A 16658-nucleotide genomic window follows, 5' to 3' on the forward strand; every position below is an offset into this window, starting at 1 on the left:
AACCCCGCAGCCACGGCGCGGCACCTACCGCTGCCTCACGTCAGAATGAATATTTCGTGCCTCGTGACGGCATCGACCGCGAAGTCATCTCGGCAGACGTGTGTCGCTACCTTGGAAATGATGCTCTGGTTCGACCTGGTCACTACGAGGATCCTCAAACTGGACAAGTTGTTCAGGGTTACTACATCACGGCGTACCGAAACTTGACAACCGTGAGCTCCTGTTGCCTCGCTTGAGGGATCGATCCACATACTGAGACATCTTCTTCTACAGGCAATGATCGAAGACTTGAAGGCCGACTCTGCGCGTTGGGATAACGAGCGCCGCGCGCAGACGTCGCGCAACACTGCTGGAGGTACATTTACCTCGAGATCTGCCTCCGGCGTACCTGCCAGATCACCATCTAACTCACCCATAGTTCAGTACCGCATGTCCGAGACACACCACTCGAGGCAATACCATGGACCAACCGAAGGACCCGTGCAACAGGACCCTTATGCTCGTGAATCTGCCTTGAATGGACCCAGATACCCTGGAACTGGTACTCCTGGCTATACCGGTGCCGCTGGCGGGTACCAACAACAGCCTGGATATGCTCCCCCCAGTGGCGGAGGCTATGGTGGCTACCAACAGCCCCCCTCACAGTCTCCTCAGCCGGATCCTAGATATGGAAACTCTTACCAGCCGGCGCCGTCGTCGGGAATGGACCGTGGATTTTCCAACGCTCAGGACAACCAATCTCCGTACATTCACACTGGATCAAACATGACAAGCCGAGGATTCCCTCCAAATGACGGCTTTTCCGGACAAAGATTGCCTTCTTCATCGGGTGCTCCTCAGCAACCCATCTATGCCTCGGCCCCTCCATCTCAGACTGGTTATACCACTACTTCACCTTACCAGCAGTACCCCCAACATGCATCTGGCAATCAGCCATATCAATCGATGCATCCTGCGGAAGCTGCCGCTTATGGCCGAGGTAAGTAGCCGGCGAGCTCAACCAGCCAATCTCTTCCCACGTTTTCGCTTCAGTCGTCTGATGATTTAGCGTCAGCCTCTCCCGCGGGTCAAGGAGCTCCGCAGCCACCTCCCGGTTTCTCACAAGGTCCCTCGTATGGTGAGACTCCTAGCAATCGGATTTCTGTACCCCCCGTGGCACCTCCCACAAACTCAAGTGGCGCCAACAAACGTCGCAGTGAACGTGACGACGACAGACATGGATCGTCAGATCGTCACTCACGCCAACCCCGGCGGTGAGCACTGCCAAAAGGACTATGGCCTAATGATCAGCCGATCACCAGGGGTCCTTCTTGAAATGACCATGCGATGAATCTTTCTTGCATATCCAGGATACTGTGCCATTGAAGTTCGAATTCTGGATGCGGCGTTCTTGATTTTCTTTACCTCCTGGAACATAACGGATCGGTCACCCTTTCTTTGCGCGCTGCGTCGAATACCTTCTTTCCTTCCACCCGGATGGATGCGGACGCTTGGACAAAGTGCTTTTGAGCAGTGCTTGTTTTCACGGCAGCCGCCTGTGCTTGGATCATGGACCCCGTGCTTTATCGGCATTCGCAACAAACCGGACCCCTCTCGCGTACTAGGAGCGATTTGCAATTTATGAGACCCACGGCCGTTGGGAGCGAGGTTTGAGCATTTCCCGGAGTAGCTGGTTGGGATAGGTGGGAAAAGATTGGCTTCGGTGGACGAAGCCATTGACTAGAAAGGACCTGCAAGCGACTTTACTGTCCGGACACTCGGCCATGGGTGGATTTTCTGTGCTCGTTCTTCCGGATCTGGGACATAATTTCTACCCAAGGATTTCCTATCAGGTCCCATTGGTCAGCGCATGCATGCATCGCTTTGTTAATAAATGGTAAGGCCCAGTGTCCGGGCGGTGAGGTGAGTCGTCTTTGCAATTGTATATACTACCATTGTTCAAAGGACACCTTATTACCTCACGTTTTCTCCTACCTGGATCATCTCCTTGGCCTCTTCATGGAGAGTATCGCACTAACTGAGCAAGCTCGTGGTCTAAGTGACAATACGCCACCTAACACATTTAGAACTACCCTTTTCTTCCGCGGAAGCTGCCATTCTCGTTCACTAGCAACATCCGGACGCTGGCAACTTTGCACTTGGAATCACTGGACCCAGACCTCAAACAGCGAGGGCCGAGAGATGGTCCGCGTCGTGCAAGCCGGATATCAGGATATTGATATTGATATATAGAGTCCGGCGTCAAGCTCTCACTCATTTCGACGCCTCATACTTCGTCTCAGCAATCCTTATTCGGATACATCGGCATACGTCCGCCGTCAAACTCGCGAATTGGACCAAGCATCGTGGCTTACCTCGTGGTTCTTACGGGTTCGTGTGAGGTCTGCTTTTGGCATTGTTCGACAAGTTGCAGCCTTACCTAGTCGAGCCGGCGACGCTCACGCTGCTGCATAAGATGCTCGAGGCTCAAAGTTTCATCGGGCAGTGGTTGCGGGACTGAGCAGGCTGGCGGTGATGGCACGGGTGGCTGTTATGGGTATCGATGGTGAGCGCGGGCTCTCCTGCCTGTGGATGAGGATGTGATGGGCAGATCTCAAAATCAAGCAACCGTGGACGGCGTGTGTGCGTCAGGGGCCTTCTGTCCACTGTGCTGCGCTGAAGTCATTCTCCAGTTTCATGCATTCCATGCACTTTTACGTCTTCGTCCTCGTTCTCGAAATTGTCCGGCAGATGGTCCTCAATCTCATTAGGGCCACAGGTCTCGCCACATTGCTTTGCGAACTCGCTCCGAAGTTCCTCCACAAAACCTGTCACTGCTCTTGAGTTTGTCAATCCAAGGCACGAGCGCCATTTCCCTTGGTCAGACTCAGGCCGGGCCACTAACTTGGATGTTGGTCCAAGCTGTGAATGATCAGGGTAGCTGGAGTGCTCGAGGGGCAATGATCACCAGGATATGCAAACAACTTTGGCTTGTTCGTTTCCCATATGAGAATAGACAGCATGCCAGAAACTTTTTAAAAATGATCGAACACGAGACGCGAGAGCGGGCAAGTATGGCTGAAGAAACAGATCCTGATAACTAACTATAGGGTAGGCACAAAAAAATCTAACTCCCTGAGTCATTCACCTTTATTAGATGCTCATACCATCTAATTTAAAGGGTCAAAGATGGCTCCACTCGGATCTGACTTGAAGCGTTTGGAAACCTCTGGTTTCCGTCGCTAACACTTTTTTTTTCCGAGAAAATAGCTTGTGGTATGCCACGCTGCGCAAGATATGCTGAAAGAGTCAAAGACCCTGACCCTTCCTGCATGACGACAGTATGGGAAAAGCAACCATCAAAGTGGGATGCAACTACCTACAATAAGGTACGTACCAGTCACGCCTGATTCGTTATTTCTGGGCAAATTTCGCCCACCGCCTCTTGAGCCAGTTAGCCCCGGATTAGCCGAGACGGCATGTCTTGGTATAATCGCTAGCAGAAGGCCTGCAGAACCCCAACGATGGACCTCGCCGGTAAATTTCTGGGGCTTTCTGCCACGCACAATTGAGGTGCCGGGCACAACAAGTGCGACTCAAACTGCCAGTCATGGGGCGGCAAGGGAACGTCGTCGAATTCTGTCATAATCTTCAATTGAAACTTTTTCAAACCCGGTACTGGTTGAGATCTCAGATGTTCGCAACTGCTCCCTCGGTTGCCCGACGCTTTTAGCTCTAGAGTACTAGACTCCCGCAAGCCCGCATATGCTCAATCAGTGGCATTTCGAGTGCCCCGCCATTGGCAGCCCACCAAGCAAGCATCCATCCCACTGCACGCCGCTGCTAGGCCAGCCCACCACCACTATCTTGAGGCCTGGCCCAAATCGACTTTCTTCCCACCACCGTCCGACTCTTGTCAGTTCAGCCGCCGCCAAAGACGGACGACCACCGCTCAACGCACGCCCGTAGGCAGCGAACCTCTACGGCGACCTCGAGATACATTGCATCGAAAGCAGAGATACCAGCAGCTTTAGCCCGGAAACTTAACCGTCCACGGGCGCGAACCCTTCACCATGGATCCAGCGGCCATCAGGGGCTTGCTCGCTGCGAGCTTTGACCCGGACACTGACAACCGGCGTCGCGCTGAAATGCAGCTGAAGCAGGTGTGTCGAGCCTTTGCGCCTCCGGTATGGTCGCTAACGTGTATCAGATCGAGGAGAATGCAGGTTTTCTCGACTGTCTATTCAACATTCTCGACGCCGAACAAGACAGCAGCGTCCGACTCTCCAGTACGAAATACTTACTCCGCTTCATTCGCTGCCGAACAAACCGCCCGCTAACGCAAGGAAATAGCTGTTATTTTCGTCAAGAATCGCGTCCAGCGCGCCTGGTACGTCACAGAAGGCCAGACGGAACCTGGGATAGCAGAGGAGGAAAAGGCCCGCGTTCGCGACCGACTCGTGCCTCTACTGGCGGCATCGCCTCCTCAAATACGAGCGCAACTCTTGCCGGTCCTGCAGCGTGTGCTGCAATGCGACTTCCCCTCGAGATGGCCTCGCTTCATCGTCTTCACCATGGAGCTACTGAACACTAACGACCCCAACTCCGTGCTCGCCGGTCTCCAGTGCCTCATGGCCCTCTGCCGGGCTTTCAGGTACAAGTCCACCGACAGCCAAGACAGGGAGCACTTTGACAAGATTGTCGAGGCTAGCTTCCCGCGTCTGCTGACCATCTGCAACGAGTTGGTGAACCAGGAGAGCGAAGAGGCGGGCGAAATGCTCCACCTTGCGCTCAAGGCGTACAAGCATGCTAGCTGGGTAGGCTTACCTCTGAAGCGCAGCGCTGAATATCGGAATGCTAACTCTCATAGCTGGAGCTTTGCCCCCATCTGAGGGATGAACAGGTTAACATTGGCTGGTGTACAGTTCTTCTCGGCACTGTTTCAAAACCCCCTCCAGCGAGCGCTATGGAGGGCGATGATTTTGATCGGGAGAAGAACCATTGGTGGAAAGCCAAGAAATGGGCGTACTTCAACTTGAACCGCTTGTTCATTCGGTATGGCAGATGTCACGTACGTGAAGTTTCAAAAGTGCTAATGTGGGCAGACACGGGAACCCCTCGTCCACCGGTAAGGGAGAAGAGGCACTTGTCTTCGCCAAGAGATTCACCCAGCAGATTGCCCCTGAGATCATGAAGCACTACCTGGCCGAGATCGAGAAATGGGTTGCTAAGACCGCCTGGCTCAGCCGACCTTGCCTCTCCTACACGCTGATCTTCCTCGACGAATCCGTCAGGCCGAAGGAGATGTGGGTTCACTTGAAGCCTCACCTGACGAATCTTGTCACGCATTTTGTATTCCCCATCCTGTGTCTCACAGAGGATGACCTCGAGAAGTTTGAGGATGAGCCTCAGGAGTATTTGCACCGCAAGCTCAACTACTTTGAGGACGCAGCCGCGCCCGATGTTGCCGCGGTGAACTTTTTGGTCAACCTCACCAAGAACCGGCGTCTTGAGACCTTTGAGATTCTAAAGTACGTGAACCACGTTGTCAACGAATACGAAGCCCAGCCCGACGACCAGAAAGATCACGTGCGCAAGGAAGGTGCGCTTCGCATGATTGGCACTCTCGCCCCGGTCATCCTCGGGAAAAAGAGTCCCATCGCGGGTCAGGTTGAATACTTCTTGGTTCGATATGTATTCCCCGAGTTCACCAGCCAAAAGGGGTATCTGCGTGCTCGTGCTTGCGACACAATCGAGAAGTTCGAGCAGCTCAACTTCCAGGACCAAAACAACCTGATGACCATCTATCGCCACATCCTCGAGTGCATGGCCGACCCGGCACTGCCTGTGAGGGTCACGGCCGCCTTGGCTCTTCAGCCCTTGATTCGGCACGATATTATCCGCAACGAAATGCAGACAAGCATCCCTACAATTATGCAACAGCTGCTCAAGCTTGCAAACGAGGCCGATATTGATGCCTTGGCCAATGTCATGGAGGACTTTGTGGAAGTTTTCGCGGCCGAGCTCACTCCCTTTGCCGTGGCTCTCAGTGAGCAGCTGCGCGACACGTACCTGCGCATCGTGCGAGAGCTTCTTGAGAAGGAGGCTGCGGCTGGTGATGATGGCGAGGGCCTGACTGACTATGATGACAAGAGCATCACCGCTCTGGGTGTCCTGCAAACCATCGGCACGTTGATCTTGACTTTGGAGAGCACACCGGATGTGCTGCTGCACATCGAGGCTGTCCTGATGCCTGTCATCAAGGTCACCCTTGAGAACAAGCTTTATGGTCAGTCCTCGTTGCACTCGGCGACTTTTATAACATGACGCTGACAACTCTAGATCTGTACAACGAAGTGTTCGAAATCATTGATAGCTGCACATTCGCAGCCAAGAGCATCTCTCCGAATATGTGGCAAGCCTTCCAGCTGATCCATACCACCTTCAAGGCCGGCGCCGAGTACTACCTCGAGGATATGTTGCCCGCACTAGACAACATTGTGCGCTACGGTGCTGTGCAGCTTGCTCAGACGCCCGAGTATATCCAGGCACTCTACTCCATGATCGCCGACATGTTCACTGAGGAAGTCCAGGGCCTGGAGCGGATAAGTGCATGCAAGCTGGCCGAGTCCATGATGCTATGCCTGCAGGGATCTATTGATCAGTGTGTCGAGGGTTTCATCATCATGGCAATGAATATCCTCGGCGGTCCTCAAGAGGTCAAGGTCAAGACCACGAGGATTCATCTGATGGAGATGGTGATCAATGCCATTAACTACAATCCGGTGCTTGCGCTGCAGGTTCTCGAGAGCAAGGGCTGGACCAACCGCTTCTTTAGCTTGTGGTTCAGTCATATGAACTCGTTCAATCGCGTGCACGACAAGAAGTTGTGCATCATTGCCATTACAGCTCTGTTGAACCTAAACCACGACCAGATTCCTGCCAGCGTCTCGGTTGGCTGGCCTCGCTTGCTACAAGGCGTCACTGAGCTGTTCAGGACGCTGCCGAATGCGCTAAAGAACCGCGAGGAGGCCCTCCGCGATGACTTCCAATTCAGTGGCAGCTACGACTACGGTGACGATGATGAGTGGGCTGATGAGGAGGCCAATTGGGATGGCGAGCAAGCCACCGCCGCCGAGACTGAGGTGACCGCCGAAGTCAAGGACGAGAGTGCTGCCTACCTGGACTTCTTAAATGAAGAAGTGAGTCCCACCGATGTGGCCGAGTGCCCAAGATGCGACAGTACTAACACACTGTACAGGCCCAAAAGTTCAGCCGCGCTATCGACGACGACGGCGACGACGGCGATCTTGGCGAAGAGGAGAACCTGTTGGACTCCCCTCTTGACAAGCTGGAGCCTTACGCCATGTTCAAGGGTGTCATGCTCCGCATGCAGCAGGATCAGCCCCAATTCTACACGTCTCTCACATCGCAGCTGTCGCCTGACCAGCAAGGCGTCTTGCAGAGTGTTATGGTCCGTGCGGACGAGATCGCGATGGAGCAGCAGCAGCTAGCCGAAGCAGTCCAGGCGTAGGAGCACACACTGCCACTGACCCTTGCACGAAAGAATGCTGTGCAGTCCTGCATCGACCACGACTGCCCGATAGGGCGCATGATACAGGTCTTTAGACGGGACCCTTTCGAACAGCAACGCAATGGCACATTGGAAGAGGATGGTCGAGGCTACGAACCCGGCCGCATCTTGAACGATAACGACACGAACATACGTACGATAGACGTGCCCTAGCGGCATAGCGACGGGATGAATGAAAAGTCAACGGACGGAAGACAATTAGATAGTGCAAACCGATTCATGTTCCTTGTGGTGACGAACGAGTGGCGGAGGGATGGAGACTTGGAGTCTATGTAGCGAGGTGACTCTGGACGGACGATACCAAAGCCATATGGCTATTTGTTTGGGAAATGGGTAGCAGCAGTAGGTAGTTAGACTAGGGCAGACTCTGCCACACTGTTATATGGCACATTGATTGATTCATCTTATGGTCGCCACGCGACGTTAACAAGCAGCAAGTAATCAGTAGCAGCGTCGTCGTCTAGAATCCGAGCTTTGACAAAAGCCTAGAGTCCAGCCACGGAAATTCAGAAGCGAGTATGTAGGTCAGTTGTTGACAAATATAGGGGCCTCGACGCCTCGTTCGTTCCAGGGTCCATTAAGTAATGCCTGCGAGAGTTATGCAAATTATGCTAGTGCAGTATATGCGTCAATATACCAACACCATGGTAGGCGCGGACGGCGGCGCCTGCCGTGAGTGAAGGCACCGACAGCAGCGACACTCATCGGCACGTGCAGTCTCACCTTCTTCCCCTCACCGACCAATCTCATCTCAAATCGTCTCGAAAGTGACTACGAACTTACTCGTGAGGAAATCATTGCGACACAAACGATGACGACCCGATACCGCGTAGAGTGTCAGTTGACGATGCCTCTCGCTGCCGCACCTTCCTTCCCTCATGAGACTGACTGCGACTCACAGATGCCCTCAAGACGCACAGGCGGGACCAATTCATCGGTACGTGGAGTGACCAATCCCTCGATTTCTCGCTATTGCCCTGGACTATTGATCAGTTGTGCTGAACGACAACGCAGAATGGGTCAAAGGCCTACTAGCTGTCCCCTTTGTGCTCTACTCCGAACCTACGGGTGTTTTTGGTGATGGGACCGACGTCGACCAGTCAGCCGCAGAGGCGCACCGTCGCTATGCTGAGATCTTCCGAGATGTAGAGCTCATGATTGACGACCATAGTAAGATCTTGCCGCTCGCAGCGCTTTTCGAGAAAAGCACGTTGATAATCTTCAGTGTCGCGGCAGCTTGACGCTTCCTTCCCATCCAAACTTCGCATGCTGGTACCGACAGCAGGGCCCTTCTTCACAAGACTACCACTCGAAGGGGCCTTCAAATACCAAGACCGCAAACGCTACATATCTTCCCGCCGATATGTTGCCCCCTCGTTCAACGATGTGAGATTGGTGTTGAACTCAGCCCAAATCATGGCTGTGACCGGCGGCGCGCTTCAATTGGCGACATTCGATGGTGATGTCACGCTCTACGACGATGGAGAGAGCTTGGAGCCTGGTAACCCCGTGGTCACACGATTATTGGGTATTTGAAACCCCTTGCGTGTCTTTCTGACATGAGCACTAACAACAGCGGCAGATCTCATGAAGAAGAATATCAAAATAGGCATTGTGACAGCAGCTGGGTACACAACCGCCGATCGATACTATGGGCGCCTTCACGGGCTATTGGACGCCATTGCGGAGTCAACTGAGCTTGATCCCGTGCAGAAGCAAAACATTGTCATCATGGGCGGCGAAGACAATTATCTATTCGAGTATTCACAATCCTCGCCTCACCGATTGGCGCCCGTCCCCCGGGAACAATGGCTCACACCGGAGATGGCTGCCTGGGGCGACGCTGACATTGCCGCGCTACTTGACGTGGCCGAAGGCGCGCTTCGCGACTGCGTTCGGACGATGAACCTGCCTGCCACCATTGTACGCAAGGACAGGGCTGTTGGGATCATCGCCGTGGACCCATCCATCCGAATCGCCCGCGAGTCCCTCGAGGAGACCGTTCTCGTCGTGCAACGCATTCTGGAAGCCAGCACTCTCGGGTTTCCCATGACCAACAGTGCCGGCATGAACGCCCGAAAAGGGTCGGTTTCACGTGCCCGCATCCCTTTCTGCGCCTTCAACGGCGGGCGCGACGTCTTTGTGGATATCGGCGACAAGTCATGGGGCGTCACGGTGTGCCAGCAGTGGTTCGGGGCGGGCCCGGGGCGCAGCATCAAGGGGGAGAACACATTGCACGTGGGCGATCAGTTCCTGAGTGCCGGTGCCAATGACTTCAAGGCGAGGAGCGTGGGAACCACGGCGTGGATTGCGAGTCCCGCCGAGACGGTGGAGTTGTTGGACGAGTTGGCTGAGTTGATGGATAAGAAGCTACCTTGAATATGGGAGATTAAATCAAGTATTTATTCGACAATTCCTCCCAAACCCTTTGTCGAGCATGCATTGCCAGGTCCAAGCAGCTGACTTTGGAATTCAATATTCAATTAACCATGCCCTATGGCAAGTGGAATGCTGCGCCCTGAGCTGAAGTACTGAGCTGCTTAACCCACATGCCGCTGAGGCAAGAACAGAGGCGACGGCCTAGACGCAAGTGATGCTCAAAAGCGGAAGTGTATTATATATCCTGGTACCATTACCCGCCTCTCACCACAACCTCTGTGAGACAAGAGCCTCCCACGTGAGGCAACACCCTGCAACAGCGCTGGCACCGCAAACGCCGCCTCGTCTCGCTCGTCGCCAAAAGCCTCTATGCTTCGGAAGTAAAGAAACATGAAGCCAGACCGTCTTCTTGGCTGGCAGCATCCAAAGATGAATCTATGTGCTTGCCATTTATGAATTAAATTTGTAAACGCAGATTGTAGTCACTGTACTGTACAGCGCGTGCTTTGGACATGAACAAAAATCTACTAATATCCTGGCTGGCCGGGCATCTTGCCCAAGGAATGCCCCTGGCTCTTAGGAGGCAGATGGCTGTGGCAGAACACTTTCTTGCTGCCGTTCCACGAACTTGCTTTGGTCGCGTCAATGAGCAAGCAGGGGTCGTCGTAAGACTCCACTTGGCAGCACTCGACCCCCTTCATCCACCGGTTACTAATCACATCATTAATGTTGATTCGTTTGGCCGGATCAGGGTGCAGCATCCGCAACAATAGACGGCGAAGTGCAGGTGGAGTAATGCCAATATCAAAGGCCTTCTGGTGAGGATAATCGGTGTCTGTCATGGTAGCCCCAGGCTCATGCTTCGACTCCCACTTCTGCCAGCCCTTGACGAGATCATCGTATTGACCATATCCGGGGGCGGCCTTCTCCCAAATGGCACCACCAAACGTCAGGTAGATCAGAACCACCCCACTACTCCACACATCAAGGCCGCGAGGGTCGTACTTGTCCTTCTTGGCGATGACTTCGGGTGCGATGTAGGGCAAGGATCCGCAGATACCAGGGGAACACAGCCGGACCTCATCATCCATGTGTTGGCCACATTGGCCCCCAGCTTCGCGGAGTCCCGGGTGGGTACCAGAAAAGACCTCGGAAACACCAAAATCCGTGATCTTGAGCTTGCTGTCCGCTGTGAGAAGCAAGTTGTCGAGCTTGATATCGCGATGGGCGATGCCGTGAGAGTGCAAATAGTGCACCCCCTGAACCAACTGCTTGAAGATGCAGTTGCGGTCTTTCCGCTTGTTATCGCCGAGGAAAAAGCCTTTTTGCACTAATCCGAACAAATCGCCCTCGGAGCAGTATTCCATGACGTGGTTCCAGCGCGAGTGGTTTTTGCAGAGGCGGAAGGTTTCGACAATATTGGGGTGGTGAAGACTCTTGGCCAGGCTAAACTCGGACTTGACCTTTTTATCGTAATAGTCTTGGGTTTCGCTGCTAGATTTGCCACGGAACTCCTTGACAGCGTAAAGCTCCTCCGGACAACCCTTGCGCATCATCAAAGTGACCTTGGAAGCGACGCCCTTGCCGATATGCTTGCCATGACGGCCAAGGAATTTGGACTGGTACTCAAACTCATCAGTGAGCTCAGCTACGTCCACCATGAACTCGTCGGGAAGGCTCAGGCTCATCCGCCGAGCCTTGGTGCCGGTGCCAGCATCCGGTGCTAGTGCGAATGCCTGACGCTCGGCGGAGTAGGCGTTGTGGTCCGCGTGATGGGTCGTGTGCGGCGATCGCGTCCGTGAGTTGGCGCGCTCAGAGTCAAAGCTGCTGGCACGGCGTGACCGCGGGCGGGAAGACCGAGGCGCCCCATTTCCATGCCCGTTGGGTGTGTTCGGAGTCAGGAAGTTTATTGTTTTGCCGCGGAGGGACAACCCTGTCGACGAGCGGTTCTTCCTTTTGTTCTCGAAATCTTTGGCACTAGGGAGCGCACTGTTCGCACTGGGCGCGGGATGCAGATTGTTGTTTCCGTCTGGAGGACAATCAAGGGGCGATCCTGGCGAAGGCGGAGTATTAGATCGTGTGGTTGTCGCTGACCTGTGGAAGGAGAACCGGCGATTTGGTTTTGCCATGCCGTTGCTGATCGGCGGTGGGCGACTCGCGACAGGAACGGCATTCCTTCTCGCGGGATCCTCTTGCGATTGGCTTGCGCGCGGCTGAGGGTTTGACGTCGGTGGTGAGGCAACATTGACGTTGTTCTGCTGCTCTCCAGCAGCAAGGCTGGAATTGGACCGACGGAAAAGACCTGTCATTGTGCGTCTGAAGCTGGCCGTCGAATTACGGGTCGATCGTCGCGAGAGAGACGGAGGCTTGAACTCGTTCGAATCCTGCTGCGGTGGCTGCTGTGCCTGTTCGTCTTCAGAGGGGCGCCAAATGCTACTTTGGTCGGCCGACGCCCTTGGTGGGAGCAGCGAGTCCTGCTGCTGAGGTCTCGAGTAGTCGAATGAAGGAGTATAGTTGCCAGTCTGCGTCTGCTTCACGGTGGTGAACTGCGGCGAGTGACTGCTGGTCGGCGTGAGGGGCTCTGTAGGCGAGTCTTCCGAATCAGCGCCCTCCTCGAGGATGGCGGCGGGCGAGAAGTCGCTGGGTATTTGACGAGGCGAGCTGGGGGTATACGAGTTGGCGGTAAGCGAGTCCGATTTGCTAGTATTGCATGATGTCTGGAGTGTCTGTCCTGTCTGAATTGCGTGAGGCTTTGTGGCGGTCCCATCTGGGGTAGGAGATAATATGTCAGCTGTCGCCTGGGAAAAGCGCGGCCACGCAGATGTAAGTCTAGAGGTACAGAGAGAAAACGTTTTAAACGTGCGACGGAGCGGAATTGAGCCGGTGCTGGCACTGCTCTTGGGAGGTAGTGCTGGGGAGAATGATGAGTGGAAGAAGAGGAAGAAAGACTGGAGAGCGGACGTTGGCTCAGGCTGGCTGGCTAGTGGCGGGGCGGACGAGGGCCGTTAAGGTGAGGCTTTTCGTGAGGTGGGCAGGAAGCGCAGCGTCACGTCACTGCAGGTGCATGCGCAGGCACTGTGACGACACACTGTGACACCGGCAGGAACTCTGTTCGGCTTGGCATGTGGGGGGAAGATTGCACTGGGAACGGAACCCGGACTCGGCGCTCAACAGAAGCCGACGAAGGAGGCACAGTGCTAAGTTCCGACTCCAGCTGCCAGACAGGTTGAATACCAGGTACAAGCAGTACGCACGGTTACTAAATGACGCTGATTCAACTGGCAATCGTCCATGTGCTGGCTGTTTCCAGGGCACGGCACTGTCGGGTGCTGTGAGGCAAGATACGGTAGAGGGTATCCGCTGTAATACAGCGCTTCTCCGGGAGCTGATCCACTTGAGGGGCAAATGGCCTGGCTGACTGGAACTGACAAATTGAGACAGCACTCACCTTGTGCAGGGTATTGCTGTCGCCGCTGTTGAGCAGCAGCCGCTGCTCCGTCTTGGGGCGCCATGCTCAAGAATAGTGACGCAAAGAATCCAATGAAATACAACACGGTCCGGACCAGTCGACCAACGGTTGGGTTCGAGTAAAGCTTGCGCGGAGGATCTCGAACTGAGGTCTGTTGTGTCCCCTCCTTCGGCCAAAGGGACGTCGGGGTCAATTCGACGGGATAAGCTTGGCCGAGTGGGTGTCGTCGATGCTTCCTCGATGTTGTGGACTATTGGGAGGCCCGAATCCGTACGTCGGTGGCTTGTTGGATTCCTCGTACGCTCGCTCGGATTCGCCTGCGAACTACACAATGATGTTGCTGCAGAACCGACCAATGCTGATCTTCTGAAAGGCTGTGTCGTCTTGTCGAAGTCCACTGGCCACTCGCGGATCGGAAGTGATACTATAGCACGTCGTAGACCGTCAAAAACCAAAGGCTCAAGGAGAGTTCGAGAAGGGGATGGGTCCTCGTCTTATATCGCCAGTCGGTGCCACGCCAAAGGCCCAGCCGCTTTTCAAGCGTACAAGTCTGGTATGTTGAACCTGTACGTTTCCTGATCCCACTGACTGTATCGGACGAAAGCCTGTGCCATCGATCGTGTAAGTTGGCTGCCTCACTGGACACTGGGGCTCAAAAGGTCGTTGGGCTCCTGATGGCGGCGTGCAGGTACTCTAAGAAGCACTTGTTGTAAGTCGGGAGTCAAAGAGATCGTGTGGGAAGAGGGAGAGGGCAACAACAACGAAGATGGCCCCTGTGCTAAAAGAGACTCTTGGCCGTGTTCGAAAACAGATCCAGACTGCAGAGTTTTCTGATAGTAGAATACGTATGTCAATGACAGAGCAGAGTAGTAGCTTTTGAAGGTTTGATTGCCGGGGGCGCTGCTACGTTATGAAGGCCCCATCAACAACGAGGAGCTGCGCTACCGCCCGGTTGCCAACGCCTCCGGTCTTCATGATATGCGCGAGGGTGGCCTACCATGGGGGGCGTCGGTCCAAGATTGGATAAGACAGACATACTCGTGCCTCCACCCTCCATCATGTTATGCCCATATGAAGTTGAACATCCCGCGCTCAATCCAGTCTTCTCATGGGCCCTGCTCAATCCGGACATGGTCAGTCTGCCGGCAGCTACTAATGCAATACAGCGTGAGCTTTGCGCGCTGCTCTGAACCTGGCAACCTGCAGCAAAGCATCATCTTCCAGATAGATCATAGTACATTATTAGTCCTCAGTCTGATTCACTACTAATCACTTCGTACTCTCCACCCGAGGATTAACAACCTGCCTCGGTACTGTGCTCGATACTGTCCGCTGGTGGCTCAGCACCCCTGGGACCCCAGCGCAGGTTAGGCGCACTTGGCAGCAGCGTCATCGTAATATCCGCTGTTTGTCGGCTGGTGTTCGACTCTGTGAGTCTGTGAGGCATTCCATCATTGCACAGAACCTCACACCTTCTATACATGTTGCCTCCAAAGCGACTGATGCTGACGACTCCATCTCAGGCAGCAGGATCTGGTGGTGGCACCTCGTCGCGCCGCTAGTTGTGGATGGCGTCCGTGTTCACAGGTCACAGATCTGCTAGGCTAGCCAACCAAGGACGCCTTTCCAAATCTGTCCGTTGACGTGGGGATACTCGAGAGTCGCCGTCCGCTTGGGGCGGCTCCATTGTTGGTCTTGGATGATGGATCGCGCAAGTTCGGCTGGGGCGGCGGACAATGCGGTCTTTGTGAAGTTGTGGTTGTGTACATAGGCCGCTGCTATTCCACCGTTCTCTCTGCACGAAACTTGACGACTTGGACGCCAAAATCGCGCCTGGTCCGACGACTTCTTTCATCGTCCGGCTGATGCACCTGCTCGGCTGCTTATCCCCGTTTGCTTGCACGCGCTGAACCCCAGCATCCCACATCACGAAGTCTGATTGGGACCAAACGGCAGGGACGGCACTCGGCCGTCTTTCTGAGAACGCCAGGACGGCCAGGCTGTGGGAATGCGAGTTGCGTACTGTGCCGCGACCTCTTTGCCCACGAATCTCGTTGCCGACATAGTCGCACCTATCAAATTCATGCACTGTGCCTGAAAGAGCAAGCCGAGTACACTCCTCTTGATGGTGGTGAAGTTGACTGGAAGTGATGAATGGGGTGCGGGTTCGGCCCGGTGCTCACTTGGCGCCGACTACACGTAATTAAATAAAGGCTCACCTGAATCTTCATCAAAATTAAATATACTCCAGTGTCCGGTGTCCGATCTCAGTCCCTGATTACGCCCTGCACCAACTGCTGCACGCCGAGCTCGACAGTCACCGCGAAAGAAAATAGATATGGAGTCCAGTCGCTTTGTGCTGAGTTATTGGAGAGTGATCATCGACGCAGGACGCCATGTCAAGGTAACGGCACTTGTGAGTCTAGTGGCCGGCATGTCTCGCCCAGTATCCGGAATGCGACGACATCGCACGTACAACCACAGCCGTCAAGAAACTGTGAGGCTTGTAATCATCCACGCAATGTTACAGTGGCGATCGACCTAGTGTCTCGGAGAACGAGTTTTTAGCTTAAACTTAAGGCTATTTCGCTGTGCTCCCTGCCTAGGCTCGCTGCCTTCTGACGTCGCGGTGCCCACGTTGGCATGCCGTCCCGTCTGGTGAGACCGACAGGCACGGTTCCATCAGGAGGTTGATTTGTCTGCACTGCCTCGCACTTGTCTTGGTATCACTATCATGGATACCAACCGTTGGGGGAGGCACGAGGCCTCCCATCGACGTGCGCACGCTCATTCAGGGAGATACCGAACAAGGACATGCGCTGCATCATCAAGCAAAGATCACCAAGGACATATTCTACGAGTCAGCACGCAGCAAAAGGTGCCACCTCAAGCCACCACAGTTCAAGGACCGGCAAGAGGATGTAATTATTTCGATTGTAGCATTCGCACACCGTAATGTTTCGCCGACGCAGAGTAAGGCGTAAGGTGGCGGGCAAGACGCACCACTCCAAGCGTGCGCTGTCATGATGTGCGCAAACGGAGCACCAGGACCACCAGTCAAGGGACGACGAGGCTTGCTATTTGGTCATGGGCTTGCGCATCAGATTGAGGCTCGTCCACCGTGCTCACTCTCTACTTCCAAGCCGAGCGGATTCACCTGCAGTATTTGCACATCATCATTCTGCAAAATGTCGTGTCGGGTGCTGGATCCTGGGACTGGGACGCGTCGCCACTGTG

At 54.5% G+C, this 16658-nt stretch overlaps 3 protein-coding genes across 3 annotated transcripts; 2 read left to right on the top strand and 1 right to left on the bottom strand.

Annotated features, from left to right (window-relative positions):
* Window positions 1-4052: 4052 nt before the first annotated feature.
* Window positions 4053-7513, top strand: J7T54_008494 (importin-7; the record flags this gene model as incomplete). Its single annotated transcript, XM_051507301.1, has 7 exons — window positions 4053-4142; window positions 4190-4268; window positions 4333-4796; window positions 4850-5034; window positions 5085-6268; window positions 6322-7181; window positions 7241-7513. 7 exons carry the CDS (start codon window positions 4053-4055, stop codon window positions 7511-7513), a joined length of 3135 nt encoding a protein of 1044 aa, XP_051361432.1.
* An 871-nt stretch (window positions 7514-8384) lies between these two features.
* J7T54_008495 (IMP-specific 5'-nucleotidase-like protein) lies at window positions 8385-9952 on the top strand (the record flags this gene model as incomplete). Its single annotated transcript, XM_051507302.1, has 5 exons — window positions 8385-8409; window positions 8475-8510; window positions 8588-8743; window positions 8799-9074; window positions 9156-9952. 5 exons carry the CDS (start codon window positions 8385-8387, stop codon window positions 9950-9952), a joined length of 1290 nt encoding a protein of 429 aa, XP_051361433.1.
* A 527-nt stretch (window positions 9953-10479) lies between these two features.
* J7T54_008496 (Serine/threonine-protein kinase-like protein) lies at window positions 10480-13464 on the bottom strand (the record flags this gene model as incomplete). Its single annotated transcript, XM_051507303.1, has 3 exons — window positions 10480-11929; window positions 12047-12719; window positions 13401-13464. The coding sequence occupies 3 exons, from the start codon at window positions 13462-13464 to the stop codon at window positions 10480-10482; spliced, it is 2187 nt and encodes a 728-aa protein (XP_051361434.1).
* Window positions 13465-16658: the final 3194 nt, after the last annotated feature.

The sequence above is a fragment of the Emericellopsis cladophorae genome (genome assembly GCF_022114955.1).
Source record: "Emericellopsis cladophorae strain MUM 19.33 chromosome Unknown NODE_30_length_267324_cov_122_989508, whole genome shotgun sequence".
In the NCBI taxonomy this organism is placed as follows: domain Eukaryota; kingdom Fungi; phylum Ascomycota; class Sordariomycetes; order Hypocreales; family Bionectriaceae; genus Emericellopsis; species Emericellopsis cladophorae.